This window comes from Athene noctua, chromosome 17 (assembly GCF_965140245.1).
Source record: "Athene noctua chromosome 17, bAthNoc1.hap1.1, whole genome shotgun sequence".
Taxonomy (NCBI): domain Eukaryota; kingdom Metazoa; phylum Chordata; class Aves; order Strigiformes; family Strigidae; genus Athene; species Athene noctua.
In genome coordinates, this window is record NC_134053.1 from 12,564,668 (window position 1) to 12,586,129 (window position 21,462).

At 42.0% G+C, this 21,462-nt stretch overlaps 1 protein-coding gene across 2 annotated transcripts in view; it reads left to right on the plus strand.

Moving 5' to 3' along the window:
• The window catches only part of GCN1 (GCN1 activator of EIF2AK4), a 43,233-nt gene that overhangs the window by 6,373 nt on the left and 15,398 nt on the right, over window positions 1–21,462 (plus strand). For both annotated transcript variants that reach the window (XM_074921023.1, XM_074921024.1), the window contains exons 8-37: window positions 410–478; window positions 565–673; window positions 1,087–1,161; window positions 1,419–1,547; window positions 1,778–1,828; window positions 2,241–2,339; window positions 2,618–2,791; window positions 4,333–4,485; window positions 5,259–5,351; window positions 6,811–6,886; window positions 7,062–7,221; window positions 8,148–8,337; window positions 8,459–8,583; window positions 8,923–9,101; window positions 9,277–9,370; window positions 10,139–10,252; window positions 10,449–10,647; window positions 11,131–11,286; window positions 13,985–14,166; window positions 14,450–14,530; window positions 15,015–15,158; window positions 15,865–15,992; window positions 16,163–16,352; window positions 16,771–16,841; window positions 17,621–17,786; window positions 18,761–18,955; window positions 19,147–19,393; window positions 20,018–20,139; window positions 20,451–20,565; window positions 20,999–21,178. In XM_074921023.1, coding sequence (XP_074777124.1) covers window positions 410–478; window positions 565–673; window positions 1,087–1,161; window positions 1,419–1,547; window positions 1,778–1,828; window positions 2,241–2,339; window positions 2,618–2,791; window positions 4,333–4,485; window positions 5,259–5,351; window positions 6,811–6,886; window positions 7,062–7,221; window positions 8,148–8,337; window positions 8,459–8,583; window positions 8,923–9,101; window positions 9,277–9,370; window positions 10,139–10,252; window positions 10,449–10,647; window positions 11,131–11,286; window positions 13,985–14,166; window positions 14,450–14,530; window positions 15,015–15,158; window positions 15,865–15,992; window positions 16,163–16,352; window positions 16,771–16,841; window positions 17,621–17,786; window positions 18,761–18,955; window positions 19,147–19,393; window positions 20,018–20,139; window positions 20,451–20,565; window positions 20,999–21,178 — 4,066 coding nt within the window. The remainder of the gene's footprint in view (window positions 1–409; window positions 479–564; window positions 674–1,086; window positions 1,162–1,418; window positions 1,548–1,777; window positions 1,829–2,240; window positions 2,340–2,617; window positions 2,792–4,332; window positions 4,486–5,258; window positions 5,352–6,810; window positions 6,887–7,061; window positions 7,222–8,147; window positions 8,338–8,458; window positions 8,584–8,922; window positions 9,102–9,276; window positions 9,371–10,138; window positions 10,253–10,448; window positions 10,648–11,130; window positions 11,287–13,984; window positions 14,167–14,449; window positions 14,531–15,014; window positions 15,159–15,864; window positions 15,993–16,162; window positions 16,353–16,770; window positions 16,842–17,620; window positions 17,787–18,760; window positions 18,956–19,146; window positions 19,394–20,017; window positions 20,140–20,450; window positions 20,566–20,998; window positions 21,179–21,462) is intronic.

Below are 21,462 nucleotides of genomic sequence, written 5' to 3' on the forward strand. Positions count from 1 at the left end.
ATGTCTCGGTGAGGTTGGTACTTTGCACCTGCCCCTGGTTTCATCATCTGTCAGTTCAGTAGTCGTGCACTTTTGACTAAAACAGCTGGGATAGATTTACAGAGGAGCTGCCAGATACGTGGCTTTTTCCTGTGGCCTGTGCATTTAAGTAGATGGCAAGCACCGCAGCGTTCTGCCTTCTCCCCTGTTGTAGAAACGGAAGGCAGCACTTAGCTCTCTGTGTTCTGAGTGTTGGGCTGAAGGGCCTGATCTCTGCTTGGCTCCCTGTGTGAGGATGGAGGCAGAGCTGCTGCTTAGTGGCTAGGGCTGCCTTCCAGAGGAGAATGAGGTGGGGTGTCAAGGTGACAGTGTGCAGGGAACTGTGTATAGGTTGTGATTTGCCTGTAATGTGGTGTTTCTGCTTGTTCAGGGTGCTCTTCTGGATTTCTACTTGAAGACCATCCTTATGAGCAAGACAAAGCCTCAGAAGCACGTGCTGGTGAGACATCCTGTTACAGAGCTGTTTGTGCTTTTGTCCTACGTGCAGCATCCGCTGCTGTGCTGAGTGCTTTGTTCCCTTTGCAGGACAGCTGCTCCCCGCTTCTTCGTTACATGTCTCATGCTGAATTCAAGGACTTAGTTTTGCCAACTCTGCAGAAATCCCTGCTGCGGAGTCCTGAGAATGTAATTGAAAGTGAGTCTCTCATCTCTCTGCATTGCCCTGTGAAAGAGCATGATAGTTGTCGCTTGAAGGTCTGGAGTTGGGGGAGTGTGTCTCTCTGGACTGTGCCTTTGGTCCTGTGAGCACAGGTGGCAGGATTGTCTGGCGTCTGAGCGTTAGATGTGGAGAAGCAACATTTGTGCTGTGATCCCAAGTGTCTGGGTATGTGATAGCTACTGTTTGCACCGAGGACAGAATTTCACAGCTGAGTGCTAAGAATAATCCTGAATTAAGCTGTTCACTGGGCATCAATTTAAATATTTTTTTCTTTCTACTCTTTACTGACCCTGTCTGCTCTTGATGTGAACTGTGGGGAAGGGTATAGTAAACTGCTAAAACCAGTTACTTAAGAAAATGTAATATGCCATTATCTCTTCTGTCTTCAGCAATCTCTTGCTTGCTTGTATCTGTGAACCTGGATCTCAGCCAGTATGCTCTAGACATTGTGAAAGGACTGGCCAGTAAGTACTCTTAACTTCTGGAGGGAATGATGAATTCAGAGTAAATCTTTCTTCAAGTTTCTGTACCTATAACAGCTTGATTACTGGTGAAGAGGGGGTTTTATGTGGGAGGTAGGGTGATGCTGTAACTTGGAGCTGGAATAGTTCACGTGACAGTTCCAGAAGCTGAGTCAAGCCACATGTAAAGATATGTCCTTATCTTGCTGATTTTATGCAGTTTGTTGTAAGGAGCTCTTAGCTTGTGTATTATTTTTGAGGTCATCTGAAGTCCAACAGTGTGCAGTTGATGGATGAAGCCGTTGTGGCATTGAAGAACTTGGCTCGACAGTGTAGTGACCCTTCGGCTGTGGAGTCGCTGGGCAAACACCTCTTTGCCATCTTAGGGGGTGAGTAAATTGTAGGACAAGCAATGGAGGTGAATAAAGGTTTGCCAGCTTCAAGCACTTTTGGGTATTGTATTTTCTGTTGTCTTTAGCTGCCTGTATGGTAGGGGTGGCTCAACCTGGGTCAGGGATAATGGGGCATGCTTTTGTATTTTAGAGAAGATTCTTGATGTAGCATGTTGCTGGTTTTTTGTCTGTGAGTCAACTGTTACCCATTTGTTTCTTGTTGGCAGGCTCAGAAGGGAAGCTGACAGTTGTTGCTCAGAAGATGAGTGTTCTTTCAGGTGAGGATCCTAGAAGAAGGCTGATTCTCTGGTGGAAGAAATTCAGCAGAAGGCTGAATGAGAGGGATCTGTACTTAAGCCTTTAGGATTCCCTGCCTGTCATTCCGAATTGGCTGTAGTTGATGTCATAGAGGGTGCTGGAGAGCACATGCTAGTTCTTGACTTTGTATTCAAAGGAAATAATTGCCTGATGGGCTAAAATGTTTTATGCAAGGAAGATGATGACTGTATCCTCAGTAAAAATGAAGACAGAAGTCCTGCAGTTAGTACACGGTAGATGTGACATCCAGATGTAGTGACAAGAGGTGTCTGTACAAGGATTGAGATGTTGAAGGGTGATTCTTGATTGTTTTTAGATTTTGCAGCAAGGGCTGGTAGTTTGTGAACTAATGAGAGAATCCTGTCCTTTCAGGGATTGGCAGCCTTAGTCACCATGTGGTTTCTGGATCCTCCAGCCAAGCTCTGACTGGAACCATATCTGAGCTTTTCATCCCTTTCCTGCAACAAGAAGGTGAGACCTCTTGCCTTTGTTCTGGGTTGGCTAAACTGCTTTATCTTGAGATGGACTTTCATATGGCTTGCTACACAGGATAAACCCAGATTCTCTCCTGTTGTGTTTTAAAATCTGTTGCCCTGTTCTGATGAGCGACCCCATGGAGACAGTGCTGTGTCTGTTAGAAGTACATGCATTCTTTTCCTGCCTCCTCCTGATGTGGTTACCTGCATTCTGTTTTATGTTCTTGTGTTTTATGCAATTGTTGTACTGACATGAGCTGTGTTACTTCCTAGTCCATGAAGGCACGTTGGTTCATGCAGTCTCTGTCCTGGCACTTTGGTGTGTTCGGTTCACCACGGAAGTTCCTAAGAAGCTGGTAGAATGGCTGAAGAAAGCCTTCAGCCTTAAAACCTCTACTTCAGCTGTGAGACATGCCTACCTGCAGTGCATGCTAGCTTCTTTCAAAGGTAAAACTCTGCGGCTATTAATAACTCTCTTGACTGTGTGGTTTAAGAGAAGAGTAATCAACTTGTGTACTTTCTGATATACGTAGATAGGTGTGTGGATTAAGAAAGACTTTGTAAGTCAGTACTTGTTCACTGATCTCCTTTGTATTTCTCCTTAAACTCCCTTTTGCCTTCGAGTTTCTAAAGATGGTTTGTCTCCTTGTATAACTAGCATCATTGCCCATTGTGCTGTCTTTCGTATACTCCCAAAGTAATTTTTGATTGCTTTATTTTTGTCTTACACTTTCAAGTTTCTAGCTCAGGGACCATGCTTTTGTTTTATATAGCACCCAGCACACTGAGATCCTGGTCTGTGGCTTTGGCTCTTGGGAGCTTTTTAAAAAGAAAAGTGTTTGAAATGAAGATCTTAAGAAATTCTAAACTTTAAGTGATCCTTTTGAGATCTGTGTCTGTTGGTCCTATCCCCTTTGACTTCAGCATTTCATCCAAGGGTCAATAGGCGATCAGTCTGATGCTTGTATGTGAGATCTCCCTTTCCTGTTGAAGCAGCATGAATCAAAAAAATGGTGTACATTTGCTTGACATCAGTAAGTCTATGCATTGTATAGGTACAATGGATTAACCATCAATTTTTTAATATGGATATGAGTGAAATTGTAATTCTATATTTTTCTGCTGTAGCTACCAGGAATTTCTGTGCTATCATAAGGCTGAAAAAGCCACTCTAAAAACGACTTAGATACCAGGGGTGGTGCTCCTTTCATGGATACTAGTATGGCAGACCTGAAGTTGCTCATGCTTGCTACAGGCAAGGGGGATTACTTGTGTGTGATGTGTGCAGCTGTTCAGGGGATCAAGGCTCAAGATACTTATGTTTTAAAATCAGTTACCTCTGGAACAATGACTACCATTGCTTTGACCACCCAATGAAGCATTCACCTGGGACGTAAAGAAAATAGAGATTCTAGCTCTTAGGAATTTATGGTTAAAATAGTACCTGTGAATACTTAATGTAGAAAATCACAAGGTGTTTTCTTTCCTTTTTTGGTATTGTGTGTGAGATGCTGCTTCTGGAAATACCAGGAACATCTAGCTCAGCTTCTGTGGAAGTAAGGGTCACAGATCCATGGGATTCCTTGACTTGTGAATGTTGGAAGTGGAACAGATGATCGTGGCTTGCTAGGAATTTACCTCCCTCTCTTAGGGAAGCATGATCTTTGAAGTCAGACTTCCTGTGATTTGAACCAATACTTTTAATTTAACTGAATTAGTATTTTCTTTTGCTTCCCGTGAACAGAAACTCATATTGAGATGGGACTGTTCTATCTGTGAGGAAAGAACTCAAGTGGTTATCATCTAGCTTTTCATAGTTAAAGTTTAATGATAGCAGTGACTGCAAATACTCTGGGAGATTCAGTCTTCACAGTAGGTGCCTGGTTCCTTTCCTTATCTCATGTCAACAGAAGAACAATTGATAACCTTGTGGTGGAAAGTGTGAAGGACCATGTTGTTTTGTGACTTGTCTCTTTCTGTCTCCTCAGGTGACACATTATTACAGGGAATGGACTTGCTGCCAATGCTGATCCAGACAGTGGAAAAAGCAGCATCTCAAAGTACTCAGGTTCCCATGGTAACTGAAGGAGTTGCTGCAGCTTTGTTGATCTGCAGGATGTCTGTAATCGAGGGACAAACTGGTAAGGTCACAAAACATCTAACAGAATCCAATGTACATGGGTTCTGAGAGTTAGCACTTTTTCTTGAGAATACACATAATATAGTACTATTCCTTAATTTGTGTATTGTCTCTGCATGGAGAATCATTGCCCATTTGTTAGACCGAAAAAAATCTTTCCCTGGCTATCAGCTATGTCAGTGAAGAATTCTTGCTTTTCCATGGTTTTTCAGATTCCAGCTTCCATACCCTTAGGGCAGTATTCCTCTTTATTCTGACAGAAGGTGTTCACCCAGTCTTTACATGATAGAACTTGACTGATACTGTTAAAAGTATTACCTGCTTGTTATTTGTGTAGTATTTGTACAAACTCATCTTTGGAAAGCATGAGGACTGGAATTCTGTCTTCCATTAGAGGATATTACAAGAACTGTCTGAGTTCATACATCATCCAGGATATAAAACTCAGGCGTGTTCTGTCTATCAAAAGCCATATACAGTGGTGTTCCTCCTTTCCTTAATTTTGAGAAGGTTTGCCTTATGAAAGGTTAAGGTGAAACAGACTTTACATTTCACATGTGTAAGTCCCAGAAATCTATTTTTGTCAGCAGGTGTTTTTTGGGCATGCTTGTAGTTCTGACTGAGATTGATGAGAGGCTTTATGACTGAAGACAAGTAAAGCTAGAAGTGACTTGAGTGATTTCAGGAGACAGACTTCTACTATATTTTTGTATGCTGGTGAATTCTGACTTATTTTGAAACATCCTTGATAGACATCTATTCTTATCCTGTCAGAGTCTAAGCTGAGTGGTTTCTGGCAGCTGATTCTGGATGAGAAAAAACAAATTTTTACATCTGAGAAGTTCTTGCAGTCTGCGTCAGAGGAAGGTAAATTGTCAGTTACTTTGTATCCATTTGACATTTAACTATTACTTATTGCTTTCAAGAGCTAATATTGCCGTTAGCCCTGTTCTGTGATCCTTGGAGAATCCAGTTTCAGATTAAAATGAACAGTGTACTCTCAGAAGTACATCTAGACTAGTTGTAGTCTAAGATTGACAATTAGTTTATTTCTTAATGAACCATAATGAATTCTTAATGAATTTCAAATTTGTATATTCTGTAAAAGTTTTTCCAATACAAAAATGTGTCTGTGTGGTGTCCCAGTTTGTAAGTATGTAGTGGAAGCCAATCTGAGGGATGTGGAGAAGCCTAAAACTAAGATGGGAAAAAGTAAAATAAGGCTGGAGAAGAAAACGTGAAAATCTTAAGATATGTACGGAAAGAGTAATAACAGATAGAAAATCAATTGGGTTATAAATTAGTGTCTCTATGCTCCATTTTGTTCTCTTGTGTTTAAAGATTAATTGAAAAAAAAAATTAATGGAATGTGCCCAGCAGAAAACATTACTGACTACATTTTAAACAGAAAGTTTTGAAAATGAGTTCATGAATTGTTTCTTTGTAATGAATTCATTTATCTTTTGTACAAAGCTTTGAAGAAGTAGAGGTAAAGTTTTCTAAATGGGAAATAACATCATTTCTCCTTTGCTTCCCGTGATCCCTGTTTCCTGAAGGCGATGTTTATATCCATTAATTTTCCCTCCCAAGTCTGCAAATATCCTGAAACAGCATGATTTGGAAAAATTTATATTGCTCCCTTAGAACGTTAGATACAAAACTAATGCTGAGAGTAAATATTGTGATGATGTATTATTATTGGTTATTTAAGCAAAACCATCCAGCTGACATGCTTCGCATCCCCAAACTATCTGCTGCCTTGAATGTCAAAGGTCTCCTGTACCATACTGAATATGGGTTATAACCCAGCCCGTGTTTCAGGGCTTTCTGGTCCTGCTTTTATGATGTGGTTGAACATGGATATACAACCCAAAGGGCCTAGTGGCAGTTGAAGCTCAGAAGGTGGTATGAGGTAGAATACCAAGGCTACTAGTCAGATACACACTTGTGTATGAATTCTGTATACGTTTTATTGTCACTGAAGCCATTTCAGCAGGGCTCAGGAATTAACAGTATTGATGTAGAGAGCACAGTGTTTATCGTTTGGTTTGCTCTGTTGACTTAGACAAAAATAGGTCACACATAGTGGTCAGGAAAATTCTGCTGGGATCCAGCTAACAACATTTCTATGAAATCATGGTTCTGTTTCAGGTCTTGGCAGATCTGAGTTGGATTTGTCTCTAGCTTCACTGAAAAGATTATGTAGAGGCTCAGTTTGGGTAGCTGTTTTAATGGGTCCTGCTTGCTGTTTGTTTGTTTTCAGGTAAAAATAATCTGTTTCCCTATGAAATCTCATGCTATTTTAAATATTTGTCTTTTTCCACAGCGATGTGTACAGTCCTGCAGCTAACAGAGCGCCTTCTCTTGGATCATGCACAGCGGCTGCCTGAAAGCAAAGTTCAGTACGTAGAGTGCACTTGCTGCCACCCATCTGTGTCTGATCCCTGACTGTGAATGCGGGCAGTGGAGGGGTGGGCTTGGGGCTTTGCACAAAATGTTGGACTCTTTGTGCTTTAGTGTCCAGCTGGTTTGCAGAGCTGCCTCCCTTGCTAAACCTGGTCATTTGTCTGTTTTCAGGCAGTATCACCGTGCCCTTGTTGCAGTACTGCTGAGTCGGACCTGGCACGTTCGAAGACAGGCCCATCAAACAGTTAAGAAGCTCTTGTCCTCTCTGGGAGGGTATAAACTGGCCTATGGGCTCTTGGAGGAGCTGAAAGTGATTCTCAGTTCTCATAAGGTGAGTAGTCAAGAAGCCTAGTCTCTGCTTAGCCAGTTGTTTCTATGCTGCCAGTCACCTCCCTACGCTAGATTTACTGTTAGTGTTGACGTACAGTGTCATATGAAGATGATTCAGTTCCAGATCTCCTAGAATGCCACTTGTTACTAGATTATTGCATATTACTGTATCAGTGTTTGCTGTGCTGAGTCTTCCCTGTATACACAGAAAACATTATTCAAAATAATTTGGAGAGGAAGCTGCAGTTTTCCATGTCCTTCTGTTATTTTAACCCAAATTTAATCCTTGCTGAAAGACAAGTGCTTCATTCCTTTCTTGTTACCATTGTTTTTTGGTCCTTGGCTTATAGCTCAGGCTGCCTATTTAAAACAAAGGTAATGTAAATACTTCAGTAGCAACTATTATAAAAAATAAAAAGAAAATCAAAAAAGGAAACGAGTGCTACATTATTGGGCATGCTTCGAAGCCAGCACCGTGCCAAGCTGTATAATAATTTAGTTGCATTAATTCATTACCAAGGCTGGGGCTTTGTAAATAGTCTTCCCATGTCACAGATACAGCCTGAGTAAAGTATTTTTGAAAAGATACTGGGTAAAATTAGACTGCAGAAGTCGGACATACTGTTCCCAGCCAGCTGGTTCAACCTTTTCCAAAGTCCTCTTTGCAAAAAATGTTCATTTTAGTTTTATTTTTGCCCCAGCTTGCCAAATCTAGTGTACTCTTCCATTCTTAGTCTTTCTGTCACTGTCATCTCTGTGCTTCAGTTCCACTGTTATCCTTTATCCTTTCTTCCCTTTGAAAACTTCAGGTTGTTGATACTGACAAAGACAGCTGATTGTTGGAACAGGATGGTGTTCCTGTGGGGAGGTGTGCTCAGGGCTCAGGAGGGCTTGGTGTGATGAGTTAATGATGAGTTGTCCACTCAGGTTCTGCCTCATGAGGTCCTGGTGACGGAGTCGGGAGAGCTGTCGGAGCTAGGAAGGACATACATCCCTCCCCGTGTCCTTCATGAGGCACTCTGTGTCATCTCAAGTGTGGCAGGGCTTGATGTGGATTCCTTTGAGCCGGAAAAGCTGGCACTGGAGATGCTGCTGGTGAGCCATCATCCATCTGTAGGTAAGTGAAAGGGATAAGACCCCTCTCATGGCCAGTGTATTGGGCTTTTTTCTTACCTTTTTGTTTCACTGTATTAGCAGTCTGCTTCATATTTATTATGCTCATTTATTATTCTTGCTAGTGGCAGTGCAGCCAGGTCTTTGGCCAGCCCTCCTCATCAAGATGAAGATAGAACCCAAAGACTTCATCAGCAAACACCTAAATGAGATATTACCGAGGATCATTGCCTACACTCCAGAGAACCAGGTGATAAAATTCTGCTTTCCTTGTGTTAGATTTGGGAGATACTTTGGAGCAGGAGAGTTTTCTGCAGGAGTTAAGTACTAACTGGTCTAAAAGGAAGGAGATCTGTGTAAAAGGTGGGGAGAAGACAGGTTCAGAGATAAGATCCCTGGTGAAAGGGAGCTGGGATTTAAGGGGGGGAAAAATGTCTCATCAGCAACAGAATAGAATTTTAGATAAGATTCAAGTACCTGCTGAACAAGGAATTAGAATGTAATGTGGATTGCCTCAACAGGGCATACTTTTTGGAGACAATTTCAAGGAATACCAATAATAACGTTTTTTCCTTTGTTTTCTTGATAGTCATCTATGAATGCAGTGGGATCTCTCTCTCTACTTTCGCCTGGTAGAGTGCTCCCACAGCTCATCAGCACTATCTCAGCATCAATGGAGAATCCAGCTCTGTGCCAGGTTACTCGAGAGGAATTTGCCATCATGAAGACACCGGAGGGAGAACTGTATGACAAATCTATAATACAGAGGTAAGACTTTATAATTTCTTTCCTTTGTGCAGCTGTTAATCCACACGATTGATTGCTTCTGGCATCTAGGCAGTGGGTTTGTCAGATGCTCCTTTTGGACAGGAGTTCCCATGTTTGTGTGCCTGGATCTTAGTCCAGAGCAGTGCTGATTCTTTTCTCTACTTTTCCTTCTCAGTGCTCAACAGGATAGTATGAAAAAGGCTAACATGAAGAGGGAGAACAAAGCTTATTCCTTCAAGGAACAAATCATTGAGCTGGAGCTGAAGGAGGTGAGTTGATGGGAACAGAAAACCGGTAGTGGAGGCTCTGACACCAGGCTCTCTCATCTGTTTTGCTGTGTGGTTTCTGGCATACGTATGTACACTGTTGGGAAAGATTCTCTGAACTTCTTTGAATACCTAATGTTGTCTTCTCTTGTATCTCTGTGTATTAGTTTATTTTGTCTTACATCTGTAATCGTATAATTTTATGTGGTATTCTACTTGTTTGTGAGTGTGCTTGCTAGTTGGCAATACCTTTTTTCCTCTTCATCTCTTGTTCAATGTATCTCATGTAACTTTTTCAGTAAGGGTTGTTAAATAGGTGCTTCCTACTTGTAGACAGCCAGCAGTTCTGTTCAGTCTGGCCAAGAGCAATGGGTGTGAGGGGAAGAATTTGGTGAAAGGGAGGGAACATACCAGGTCGACTGGAGCATTCTTTTATTAAAGGTTGACTTCCGTTTGCTCTGAAGAGGATGACATGTCCATCCACCGTAGAAAGAACTGGACAGCTCTTTCTAATGATATCAAATAATTTGTGACCGATTTAAACATGGGAGAAACTAATGTTATGCCACTAACAGGACACTTAAGTGTTGTTAACCTGTTGATTTTGTGTCTTCACTTAAGAGTGATACGCTTGGAAGAATATTTTGATACTGTTTTAAAAGTAAATTGCAAAAAACCCCCAATGTGTTATGTCCAACTTTCTTCTCTACCTAATTGAGGGGATGGTGTTAATAGCTCTTGGTTAATAATGTCCGTGGTGCTCTATGGCAGGAAATAAAGAAGAAGAAAGGAATAAAGGATGAGGTGCAACTAACAAGCAAGCAGAAGGAGCTGATGCATGCACAGCTGGAAAGGGAGTCTCAGATAAGAAAACGGCTGAAGGAGGTAAGTTTTGATAGTCCTTTTTGCCAACTCTGCAGCTACCATGACCCAAGTCATTTTGATAAAAGGAAAATGGAGTAGCATAGAGGATATTTGGCAATAACCTGTTTGTTTCTTTCATTAGAAATGAGATTTAACAACTTGATTTTTTTCCCCAATGGAATTTTTATGGTAACCCTTTGAATTGTTTCTCTTACAGCTTGATAATGAGCTGGAAACAGCCCTAGGACTCCTGGACACTGTTATAAAGAGAAAGCCTCCTGGTCTAACTCAGTACATTCCTGGTCTCATCGGTTGCTTCTTGCCACTTTTTAGATCACCCTTGGCTGCTCCAAGGATTAAAGATCCTTTTCTTTCCTTAGCTTCCTGTGTCATGCCCGCTCGACTGAAAACCTTTGGTTAGTATTTGCAGTTTCTGTTTAAGGGCAGGGCACATTATTTTTATGTCCGGGTGGTGCAAATCCTTGCTTTTACCAGCTGTGGATCATGACCCTGTACCACAGACAGCCAGCTGGAAAAACAACCCTAGAACAGTGCTCAGGAAGATGAGTGTGATGTCCCAGAGATCCCACTGCTGGATAGGACTGGGTCCAAAGACAAGGAGTTTTTTCTAGTCATTGTGACCACCTCTCAGTAGCTCTTGTCGCAGTGGGTTTGTCTCCCTTGTGCAGAGTTTGGAGGATGTGAGTGTAACTCACATCTGTGTGAAGGGAGCTGTCCCCTATAAGCCTTCGGGCTGTGCTTCCTTTTCTACCTCTTTTGTAGCCTGGGCTGTTGCCCAGAGCTTTGTTACCATTCTTGGGTCTGTGTTCCTGGGGAATTTTTCTCTGAAGAAATGTTTGATTTTAGTCCTCTCATGGAGTCTTTATTCTTTATACCAGGTACTTTAGTGAGCCATGTGACCTTGCGCCTGATGAAACCAGAGTGTGAACTAGATGAATCCTGGTGTCAAGAAGAGCTGCCTACTGCTCTGAACAGAGTTGTTAGCTTGCTGCATGCCCATACCATTCCTAGCCGAACAGGCAGGGGAGAGCCAGGTAAAAAGGATTGTAGATCCCCCTGACCCTCCCCACACCCTCAGTAACTGTGAGCTGTTTTAGTTTCAGTGGTTTGTATAATGTTGTATACATGAGACTTCACTTTTTTTTTTTAAAATCAAGTAAGTCTTCATAGATATAAAAAACCTTAAGGTTGTTTTTTTTGCCGTGGTAGTGGTAGAAGTGATGTTACAAGTACAGTAAATGTAGAAATGAAGTAACTATTTTTGCTTAAAATGGTTCATACAGAAATAATAGTGAAATTAAGGCTCATCTTTGCCAAGGACAGTTCCTACCTTTCAACACCACTTAGCATAAAGTGATTCAGTGAGACTAAGTAGAAAGACAAAATAATTGCTTGTTATCTGTGATCTCAGCAGTGAAGTGCTTGTGGCCTCTGCTTGTTTGCTATGTAGTGCTGCAGTTCATGAATATTTTATTCTGGCACAGTTGTAGAAGAAGCAGTTCGTTGCCACTCTGTAACACGGAGGCAAACACCAACTTTTTTTTGAGTGCAAGAATATGATCTGGGTGAAAATGAACCTTATTTTCTTGAATCTTTGTTTTCTTTTTAATTTTTCACTGAGTTAATTTTAATCTAGATCACTTCCAGAATCTGCTTCACAGTGGGGTGAAGCACTGTGAAGCAGATTGTACTGCTACACTGAAGGTCGTAGTACAGAAGAGAGAGGGTAGGTCGGTGTCCTTTGGAGGCAGGGGTGGCTTAGGCACCTGGTGTACTGTCGTGATAGAGGTGGTTCATCCAGGCTTTGGAGTTGTTCATCATCTTGCTCAATCAAAAGCTGCTGTGGTAGATGGCTTAAAATTTTTTAAAGGAAATGTAGGATTCCATAAATCCTCATACCCCAGTAGCTCAGTTCGCCTCTTCCTGTCCCATTGCCAGTCAGATCCACAGTTGTGTGACTGTGGCACACGTAATCTTCACAGCTGAGTAACAGCAATCAACCATGTTGAGCACCACTTCGGTGCTGAACATCTCAGTGATAAGTCAGTGTCTCCACTATGCAAGTTATTTCCATAGTAAGTGCAAGTTCATTAACATTTGACCCCATTTTCAGGCTTATTTCCAGAAACAGTATTTTCAACCCTTGTTCTTCAAGATTTCTTGCAGTGCTTAATCAAACATCTATCTGATGTTTTTTTTCACTTTGCAAAAGAAAGGAAGTAGATTCCATAGCACTTTGTTAGACAAGTCATGTTAGATTCCCAAATGATTTTTCCTCACTTTCAAAGTTTTTCAGAGTGTAGTCTTGCAATATTATTTAGTAGAGGTTAGTTTTTTTAGGTTACCATGAGACCTAAGAGAGACCATACCTCATTATAATGTGGATGATAAAATTTATCATTCATTGCCGAAGTGCCAAGATACCTTTTATAATCTTTTTCCTATTGGTAAATATCAGCTACTGTTTTAATAGAACATTTATCTTGTCAGATAAAGCTTTCCTCCTCCTGCTGCTTATAGAGGGACAGTTGCTTAAGCCTAAAAATATCTGGCCAGTAATTTAAAAAAAAAAAAGTGTAAAAGCAAACAGATACTGAGCAAACAGAGAGGAAAATCCCACATCAGAAATGGAGGAGGTTTTACCTAAGCTACTCATGTTAAACAGTTAGGAGCTCACAGTGTGTTTTGTATTTAATATTTCTCCCTTGAACTAATTTTGCAGTATCTGTGCCCTACATAAGCTGACTAATACTGCAGTATTGTATCTGCAGTGCTCTTCATCTGCATCTCTAGAAATTTAAAATTTGGTGTTCTCTGACAGCACAGATAAGATGTAGAAAGCAAACGTTTTTCCGAGATGTCTAATACTTGAATTTTAACTGGACTAACTGAAGGACTGGAAGGAGCATTTGTTATGTCCCGTAGCCAAGTGAGAAGGAAGGAGCCCCTACTTTGGGTCAAATGAACTTTAAAAGTGCATTAGTTAAATTGTATCAGATTCCTGTATGGTTCTTCCTGCTCAGAAGCAAAATTGACTGCAATTTTTTTTGTCTGTTTAATTCATTTTAATTGTTAGAGTGTACACACAAACTTAATGCACTTGAAATAATAGATTTTATTTCAGCTTTGGTTGTGTGATGGATTTGATTTTGTGTTTTGTCCCCCGCTGCCTGCAAGTATTTCCAGGATAGACAAAACCTCAGTTTTGCTGTCTGTCTACTTTAATCCACTGAATTGTTTCAATTTCATTTACAGCATGTATTTTTGCACTGTAATTTGGAATCCTAATGTGACTTTAATTAAAGCCAGCCCATTGGTGTAGCAGCAGCAACAACATTAGGTAGAATCATAGAATCATTTAGGTTGGAAAAGACCCTTAAGATCATCAAGTCCAACCGTTAAGCTAACCCTGCAGTGCCATGTGTCACTGTTGGAGCCATACTGTTGCTGCTGTTAAGCGAAGTGGTAGAGGCTAACCAGGGGCTGGCTGTGTGCTGCTTTCAGCAGGCTCAGCGGGTTAAGTTCAGGTACACATGGGACTGTGTCCTGTAGACTGGGTGTTTCTGGGGTCATAGAAGTACTTGGGGTCACTTTGTATGTCTGTACATAAGCCCAAAGCCAGCCATATCCATTGCAAGCTACCGAGGTGTACATTTTATAGCAGTCAACATTATAAAACAAAATCATGAGAGGATCAGTTAATGCTCACAAGATTGTTTTTCCTTTTCACAGGTGCTGCCCCATTATCAGCTCCAGCATTTTCCTTAGTCTTTCCTCTCCTAAAGACGGTTATGACTGAGACACCCCATGACAGTGAAGACAAGGAGGAATTCCTGGTCAAGATTCTGCAGATCCTCACAGTCCATGCTCAGCTGAGATCATCAGCAAATGGCCAGGCTTTGCTGGTGGATGAGGTAAGTGAGAGCTGTGGGCATCAGATGACCTGCTTCAGCAGTTGTTCAAATGAGGCGTGGGATAAAACAGCTGATGTGTAAACTGGACAAAGTAGATTAATTCTGCAAGTTAGAGTTAACAATGTAAGATTGTTTCCTGTCACAGGTTTTGGTTACCTGTCCAGCCCTAGGTTTTGACTGTGATTTTTATAAATAGTGTCATACACAGGCAAGGTACTTTGGAGTCACAAGACACATAAGGCTTTTTCTCTCCCTTCTGCCTTTTCTCCCCTCAATCGTTCAGAATGGCCCGGAGTTGCTGCCCCGGAGGGACATGCTGGTTTTGCTCACCCGGGTGATAGGAACGGGATCTCCACGGTTACAGGTGAGTCCTCAGCTTCATAACCACAGTCAGGATTCTGCCTGCATTTCATCATCGTCTAAATGAGGGAAATACACCCACCTGGTTGAAGTCTCTGAGCCTGGTGGTTGATACATTACTAATTTTCTCCTGTGTTTTTGGTATTCTTGGAGTAAAATGTCTGCATCGCTTTTTTCCTGTGCGTTTTAGTGCACCAAACATATTCTTCAGTCTTCTACAGGTGATATTTTATTCCTTCTTTAAGGCCTTGTTCTGTCAAAGAAGTTTAGTAGTTGCTCCCCTGAGTGTTTGTTCTAAGGGATGAGATAGCAGAAAGGTCAATAATAACAAAAACGCAAACAGTTGGACTGAGCTCATCAGTTCTTGTTTTTGTCACTGTTCTTTGAGAATTTTATCTTGTGACAGCACTCAACCCCCACCCCCACCCTGCGCTTGCTTTGACAGAAGTAAAGTCAGGAATCTCTAATACTTCCTTATGGCATTTTAGGTTTTGGCTTCCAATGCGCTGACCGCCCTGTGCACCAGCAGCAGCGGGGAGGACGGCTGTGCCTATGCAGAACAGGAGGAGATCGATGTGTTACTGCAGGCCCTGCAGTCTCCATGCATGAATGTTCGAGATGCAGCTCTCAGGGTAGGTGAGAATTATTCAGGGTCAGACTGAATTCTTTAATCTTTTGGGAGGTGAATCTTCTGTAACACTGATGAAGGGAGGCTTCAGCTGTGATACCAGTCTTTTGGCAGCATGTCTGCAGGAGGAGGCAGTAGCTACCAAACAGTAATGCTCTTTTTGCAAGATAAATCTAGCACAAAGGAGTACTCGGTCTAGCCACACCTTTCTTTTGTTAAAACGGGTATAATTAAAACAACTTAACACTTTTATTTACAATTGCATAGAGCTTAGTCTTAAAGAGAGAAGCTGTCAAAAAATTCCTATGTCTGTATTGGGCCCAGTGTTTTTGGAAAGCTTCAGGCTTGATTCCTTCTGAGAACATAAAGAAGAAAGAAAAAAAACAAAGGATGCTTGGTTTTCTTTGCCATGAAACAAATTTCAGCTTAGCTCACCTGAGCTGGCTTCTCTGTGCTTAGAAGCAGAAAAGACTAGTCACCAGAGCACCGTTTAGGGCCTGGCTGCCTCTCTGCAGCCTGTGGAGTGCTGTTCTTGAGTTTCACCATCTCGCCTGTCTTCAGCAAGAAGTGCCTGATCAGCGCAGGCAGTGTACTGCACAAGCAAACACTTCCAACCACTGAGAGCTTGACGTGACAAAAGTTTTAAGTGTTTTAAAGCATCTGTTTCTAAAATCAGATCCTTGCACTGACTCTGCTCTAAACCAATTCAGGGACTGATGGAGCTACAAATGGTTCTACCAACCCCAGACAGTGATGAGAAGAATGGACTGAATCTGTTGCGTCGCCTTTGGGTAGTAAAGTTTGATGTGGAAGATGAGATTCAGAAGCTGGCAGAGAGGTAAGAGTTCTTCCTGGCTGACTGGATTGTAAGGGGACCTCTCTGGAGCTCTGCTGGCAGGGGCTTTGCCTCCTGCAGGTGGAGGGCAGGTTTAGGGCAGCCTCATATTTACCTGTGGCAGTGGCTTCTCCTGCTGAAGGGTGATCCTCCCCTCTTTGTGTGCACTGCAGGCTGTGGGAGTCCATGGGTCTGGAGCTGCAGCCTGACCTCTGTTCTCTGCTGATCAAAGACGTCATCTACCATGAAGAAGCAGTGCGACAAGCAGGAGCTGAAGCTCTTTCCAGAGCTGTGGCTCAGTATCGAAACCAAGCAGCAGAGGTCATGAATAAACTTACAGAGATTTACCAGGAGAAGCTCTATGTAAGTACTCTTGTCCTAAGGGATTGACAGCCATAAGCTTGTGCTTTATTTTATATTTTTTATTAATCACTTTTCCTTTTGTCTGTCTTGAGGATGTGCATGAAGCCTACTGTTGCTGAGTTTGAGCTTATCACAGACTTTAGTGTCTTGAGCCTCAGGTTGTCAGCCAGTAATAGCACCATTGTACAGGTGGAAGATATGCCTTAGGTGGTACAAGAAGACTGTGGCAGAGCAGGGTCAGTCTAGGGCTTTTTGGGCCCAGGCTAGTGCTCTGCTTATTTTTTTACTATGCTCTTCTGCTAGTGGTATCATACTTCTGTGCAGTATTATAAAATGGCATTGCAGGTATGGCTGATGGTATTCACTGTGTGTGTATCCTTGGAAAAGGCATTCTGATGGAATTTTTTTCTCCTTGCAGAGGCCACCTCCAGTTCTGGATGCTTTGGGACGGGTGATATCTGAATCACCACCTGACCAGTGGGAAGCAAGGTACAGTCATCTTCAGATTGATCTTTTCATTTCCTGTGCATCCAAATGAGATGTTCCAGATTTTTATGTAGAAGGTCAGGCAGTAGAGAAATAAGGGAATGTTAAAGGACAAAAATATATGCAGTTGTATTCATTTGCTGGTTTCATGCTTCCTTCTGGTACAGAATATTTGTGCCCCTCAAGCAGGCTGGGCAGGCCAAACTGAAATGGTTTTGGTTCCATCAGTATCTTTTCTATGTCTGATAAGAACAGAGTCTTTCCCTCTGAGTGTCTGATTTTTGTCTTATCTTACTGTATTCCCACCTCTGCGTGGGCAATTGATTGTTTCAGGAGCAGCAGTGCAAGCCTTAATGAACTGGCCAAATTCCAGTTTGGATAATTACTTTTCGTCTGCTTGTATACCCTATACAGGTTTAATTGGAGATCATCTTGTTTGCTACCTGTCTTAAGCTCATCTATTCTTTAGTGCTGATGTACCTTGTTTTAAAGCTACTGTATTTCAGTGGTAGATGAAGTGATCCTGATGGTCTGTTGGCCCAAGTATCTGTAATGCTTAATTGGGATAAAAGTCATTATATGGCTGAAGGATTGTTGTCCTTTTGAGAACCTGCAGCATGGGGGTTTGTAATGAAATACATGTAGGTTGGACACTGTAGCTCTTTGGTTTCGTAATGGTTCTCTCTAAATTTCTGTAATGTACTACTTATAGAAAATGTGATTATGACCTCAAGCCAATTCTGTGAAAAGTCAGTAAGCTTACAAGCTCACCATCTTTACAGGTGTGGCATAGCTTTGGCCCTCAACAAGCTCTCACAGCATCTGGACAGTTCCCAGGTGAAGCCCCTCTTTCAGTTTTTTGTACCGGATGCTCTGAATGATCGCAGTCCTGAAGTCAGGAAGTGCATGTTAGATGCAGCGCTCTCAACGCTCAACACTCATGGCAAAGTAAGTCTGAATGTTTCTTTCTCTAGCAGTGGAAAAGATGGAAAGATCTGTCTTGGAGCCTACAGATTTTTTTTTATTTTTTAATTTTTTAATTTCTTTGAGGTTGCTGTTACAAGTAACCCCTGAAAACTTTCTTGTAGTAGAAATTTGTTTGTGTTCAGAGTCGTTCTGATAGTGACTAAGTGTTGACTAAGTGTAGTTCTTTCTTGTCATTGCTATAAAAAAGAAATTGCCCTGAATCAACTGGAGTTAAAATTATATAAAACTAGAGTAATGAAAGTAAAATCAGACCACAGATCTTTTAATCCTGGGAAGGTGAAGATTCCTTTTCAGGCCTCATGCAAAGCAAAACATGAAAGCTTGCTGATCGTTGGCTTAATTAAACTGGAACCAACTGAAGCCATTCAGAGAATTGAGGACCATCTTTCTCTTCACTGCCAGCCCTTCTCCACCAGTGTTAGATGGGGGAGGTGTGCAGGGTGTAAATTTCTCAGCTTCTGATTTCCTCATATGTGCCAGTCATCTCTTCTGGACAGCCCTATGCATTTCTGTTAAGCCCAAGACAATTGGAGTATTTTCGTATTACTCATTCTTTCCTTCTGTTTCATAGAAAAGCCATGTGAAGGTTTTTTTATCTTTCTGTTCTCCCTTTGCAAATGGAGCAAGCAAAAGGGCAGGCACTCATGTTTAGGCTAGCAGGCTTGCCCTGGTAGCTTCCATTGCTTCTGGTGGAACATCATGCTGGTAGGTTTGGGGGACCTCATTTTTAAGAGCTAACTTCTCTCTAGCAGGAAATAATTTGTTGCCTGTTGGGATGGCACAAGGTTTTATGTGATGTGACACATTAAATGAACTGTAAATACAGTGTGATTGTTCAGTTTGTTGGCTCAGAGAAGAACAAACAAGTCCACTGAGCATAGCAAATCTCATTCTGAGTGGACTCTAGTGGCAAGTTCTGTGGTTTTGTTTTTCAGGACAATGTTAACTCTCTCTTGCCAGTGTTTGAAGAATTCCTGAAAAATGCTCCTAATGATGCCAGTTATGATGCTGTCAGGCAAAGTGTGGTCATTCTGATGGGTTCACTGGCAAAACATCTGGACAAGAGTGATCCTAAAGTGAAACCAATTGTTGGCAAACTGATAGCAGCCTTGTCCACACCATCTCAGCAGGTAAGTGCCTTCTTGGAGGAGTTCTCAGGTTCTACACAGAGGCAGGTTAGCACTATGATACTTTTAGGGATGTCAGAGAGGTGAAAAATGGCTCTGGTGACAGAAAGCTGTTACTGTCGATGCAAGTCTAGGGGGAGGTTATGTTGGCAATGAATATTTTGTGATCTGATAGCTGGTGGATTGTTTTACAGGTTCAGGAGTCAGTGGCAAGCTGTTTACCACCCCTGGTGCCTGCAATTAAGGAGGATGCAGGAGGAATGATACAGAAGCTAATGCAACTGCTTTTAGAGTCTGATAAGTATGCTGAGCGCAAAGGTGCGGCTTATGGGCTGGCAGGCCTGGTGAAAGGCCTCGGCATCCTCTCTCTCAAGCAGCAGGAGATGATGACCACACTGACTGATGCTATTCAGGACAAGAAGAACTTCCGTCGGCGTGAGGGTAAGAAGCAAAAGCTTTTCCATCCAGATACTCAGTATTTCTCTTGCATCTACTGCCATTGTAGTCAGTTCAAATGATAGCTGAACCCCTGTGCTTGGTTTATCTACATTTATTTTACTAAAGTTTGCAGAGAAAGAAATGGGAAGTATCTTTCATGAGGCCACTGACTGTGTGTAGTGTCCTAAAATTGCTCTGTTTGCATTGTGGTGGAAGAAGGGCTTCTGGTCCTAGACAATATGTGTGCCCCCCGTCCTGTCTCCCAAGGCAGCTGTTGCTAGGTGGGCTCCTGCTCCCTGTGAGACAGTACTTATTTGGCTCCAGAGGGGCTCTTGCAGCCTGGTTGTTCCTTTTGCTGCTGGACATTTCCTGACCTTATTTCTGCTTGCCTAAGCTCAGACTCGGAGGACTGTTACATGTTTTTAATGCTACTGGGCTTCTTGTCCTTTCTGACACCAGAAATCTCCACTGCAGCACTAGCTGCAAGTGCAGGAAGGCAAGAAACTTTCAGCTGTGAGATTTCAGTGCTTTTGGAGAAATTCTACAGATATTTGGCAAATCTTGTCTTTTTCCATCCCCTTTAAATGAAGTTATATTTTCTTCTGACTGTCCTTTTTCTTTCTTTAGGGGCTCTGTTTGCCTTCGAGATGCTCTGCAGCATGCTTGGAAAGCTCTTCGAGCCCTATGTGGTTCATGTGCTGCCTCATTTGCTGCTTTGTTTTGGAGATGGGAACCAGTACGTGCGAGAGGTAAGATGCCTTAACTTTCTGAGAACATACAGTGTTAAGAGAAAACTGAAATGGAATGGGTATAAATACTGTTTGTAACTAGGCAAATGGAGAAGGTGACCTATCCCTGGAGATACCACTAATAACAGTTTGATCATCTTAATAGCTGAAAGCATCTTATTTCATTGGCCATTAATTGGGAGCTACTTGGCTAGCTGCATCATTGTACTTAGACAATTACTTTACATGAAGGCTTTGTTCCCATTGAGTCTCTGAGGAAGGAAGAAACATGCATTGTGACACAGCCTGTAAATATTCTCTTCTCCTTGGAGGCTGCAGATGATTGTGCCAAAGCCGTGATGAGCAACTTGAGTACTCATGGAGTGAAGCTGGTTTTGCCATCACTTCTTGCAGCACTAGAAGAGGAATCTTGGAGAACTAAAGCTGGTATGGACCAATATCCAACTGACGTGATTGAGAGTAACCCACAGGTCCCTTCGCTGTCATGCCCCTTGTTTATTCCTTCATCCCTACAGACAGCCGAGGTGTTTACTGTCTTGTAAGGGACTGTGCAACTTCTGAGATACAAATGAGTTCCCTGACACATTTGAGCAAATTTTTTCCCCCAGCAAATTCAAGGGACACTTTTTACCCCCTGTCTCTCTGGAAGTTTCCTCACCACGTTCTTTTCCCGGGTACAAACAAATGTTTTAAGTGGCACAGAGTGGCATAATGCATTTTGGCCATTCCATGTGTTCTCTGACTAGTAGATTTGAATTTGAGGTAAATGTGATCAACAACTTCTTGTATCTCCTCTTAATGCTGTGTATTGTTTTGTGGTTTGTCTTTTTTTTTTTCTTTTTGTGTACTTTTTGCACAGGATCAGTGGAACTGCTGGGGGCTATGGCGTACTGTGCTCCCAAACAGCTCTCTTCCTGCTTACCCAATATTGTCCCAAAACTTACTGAAGTGCTCACAGATTCTCATGTGAAGGTGCAGAATGCAGGTCAGCAAGCTCTCAGGCAGATTGGGTCTGTCATCAGGAATCCAGAGATCCTGGGTAAGAACTGTCTGCAATCTCTTACATCCTGACGTGACCATGGTTTATAATAACAAGGTTTATATTCACAACATTTAGGATTAAATCCAAATGTCTATAGAAATTAAACTACTCCTAGAACAGTATGACATGAAAGCTGAACAGCAGTAGTGGGCTTCAAGGCTTTTTCAGTGCTCCTATCCGTTTTGTTAATAGGGTTTTCTCTGTCCCTAAGCTGTTAGTTCTGTAGAAGGATCTGAAACATCCCATGAGAGAACACCAGGTCACCTTGATATGTGGTTTTG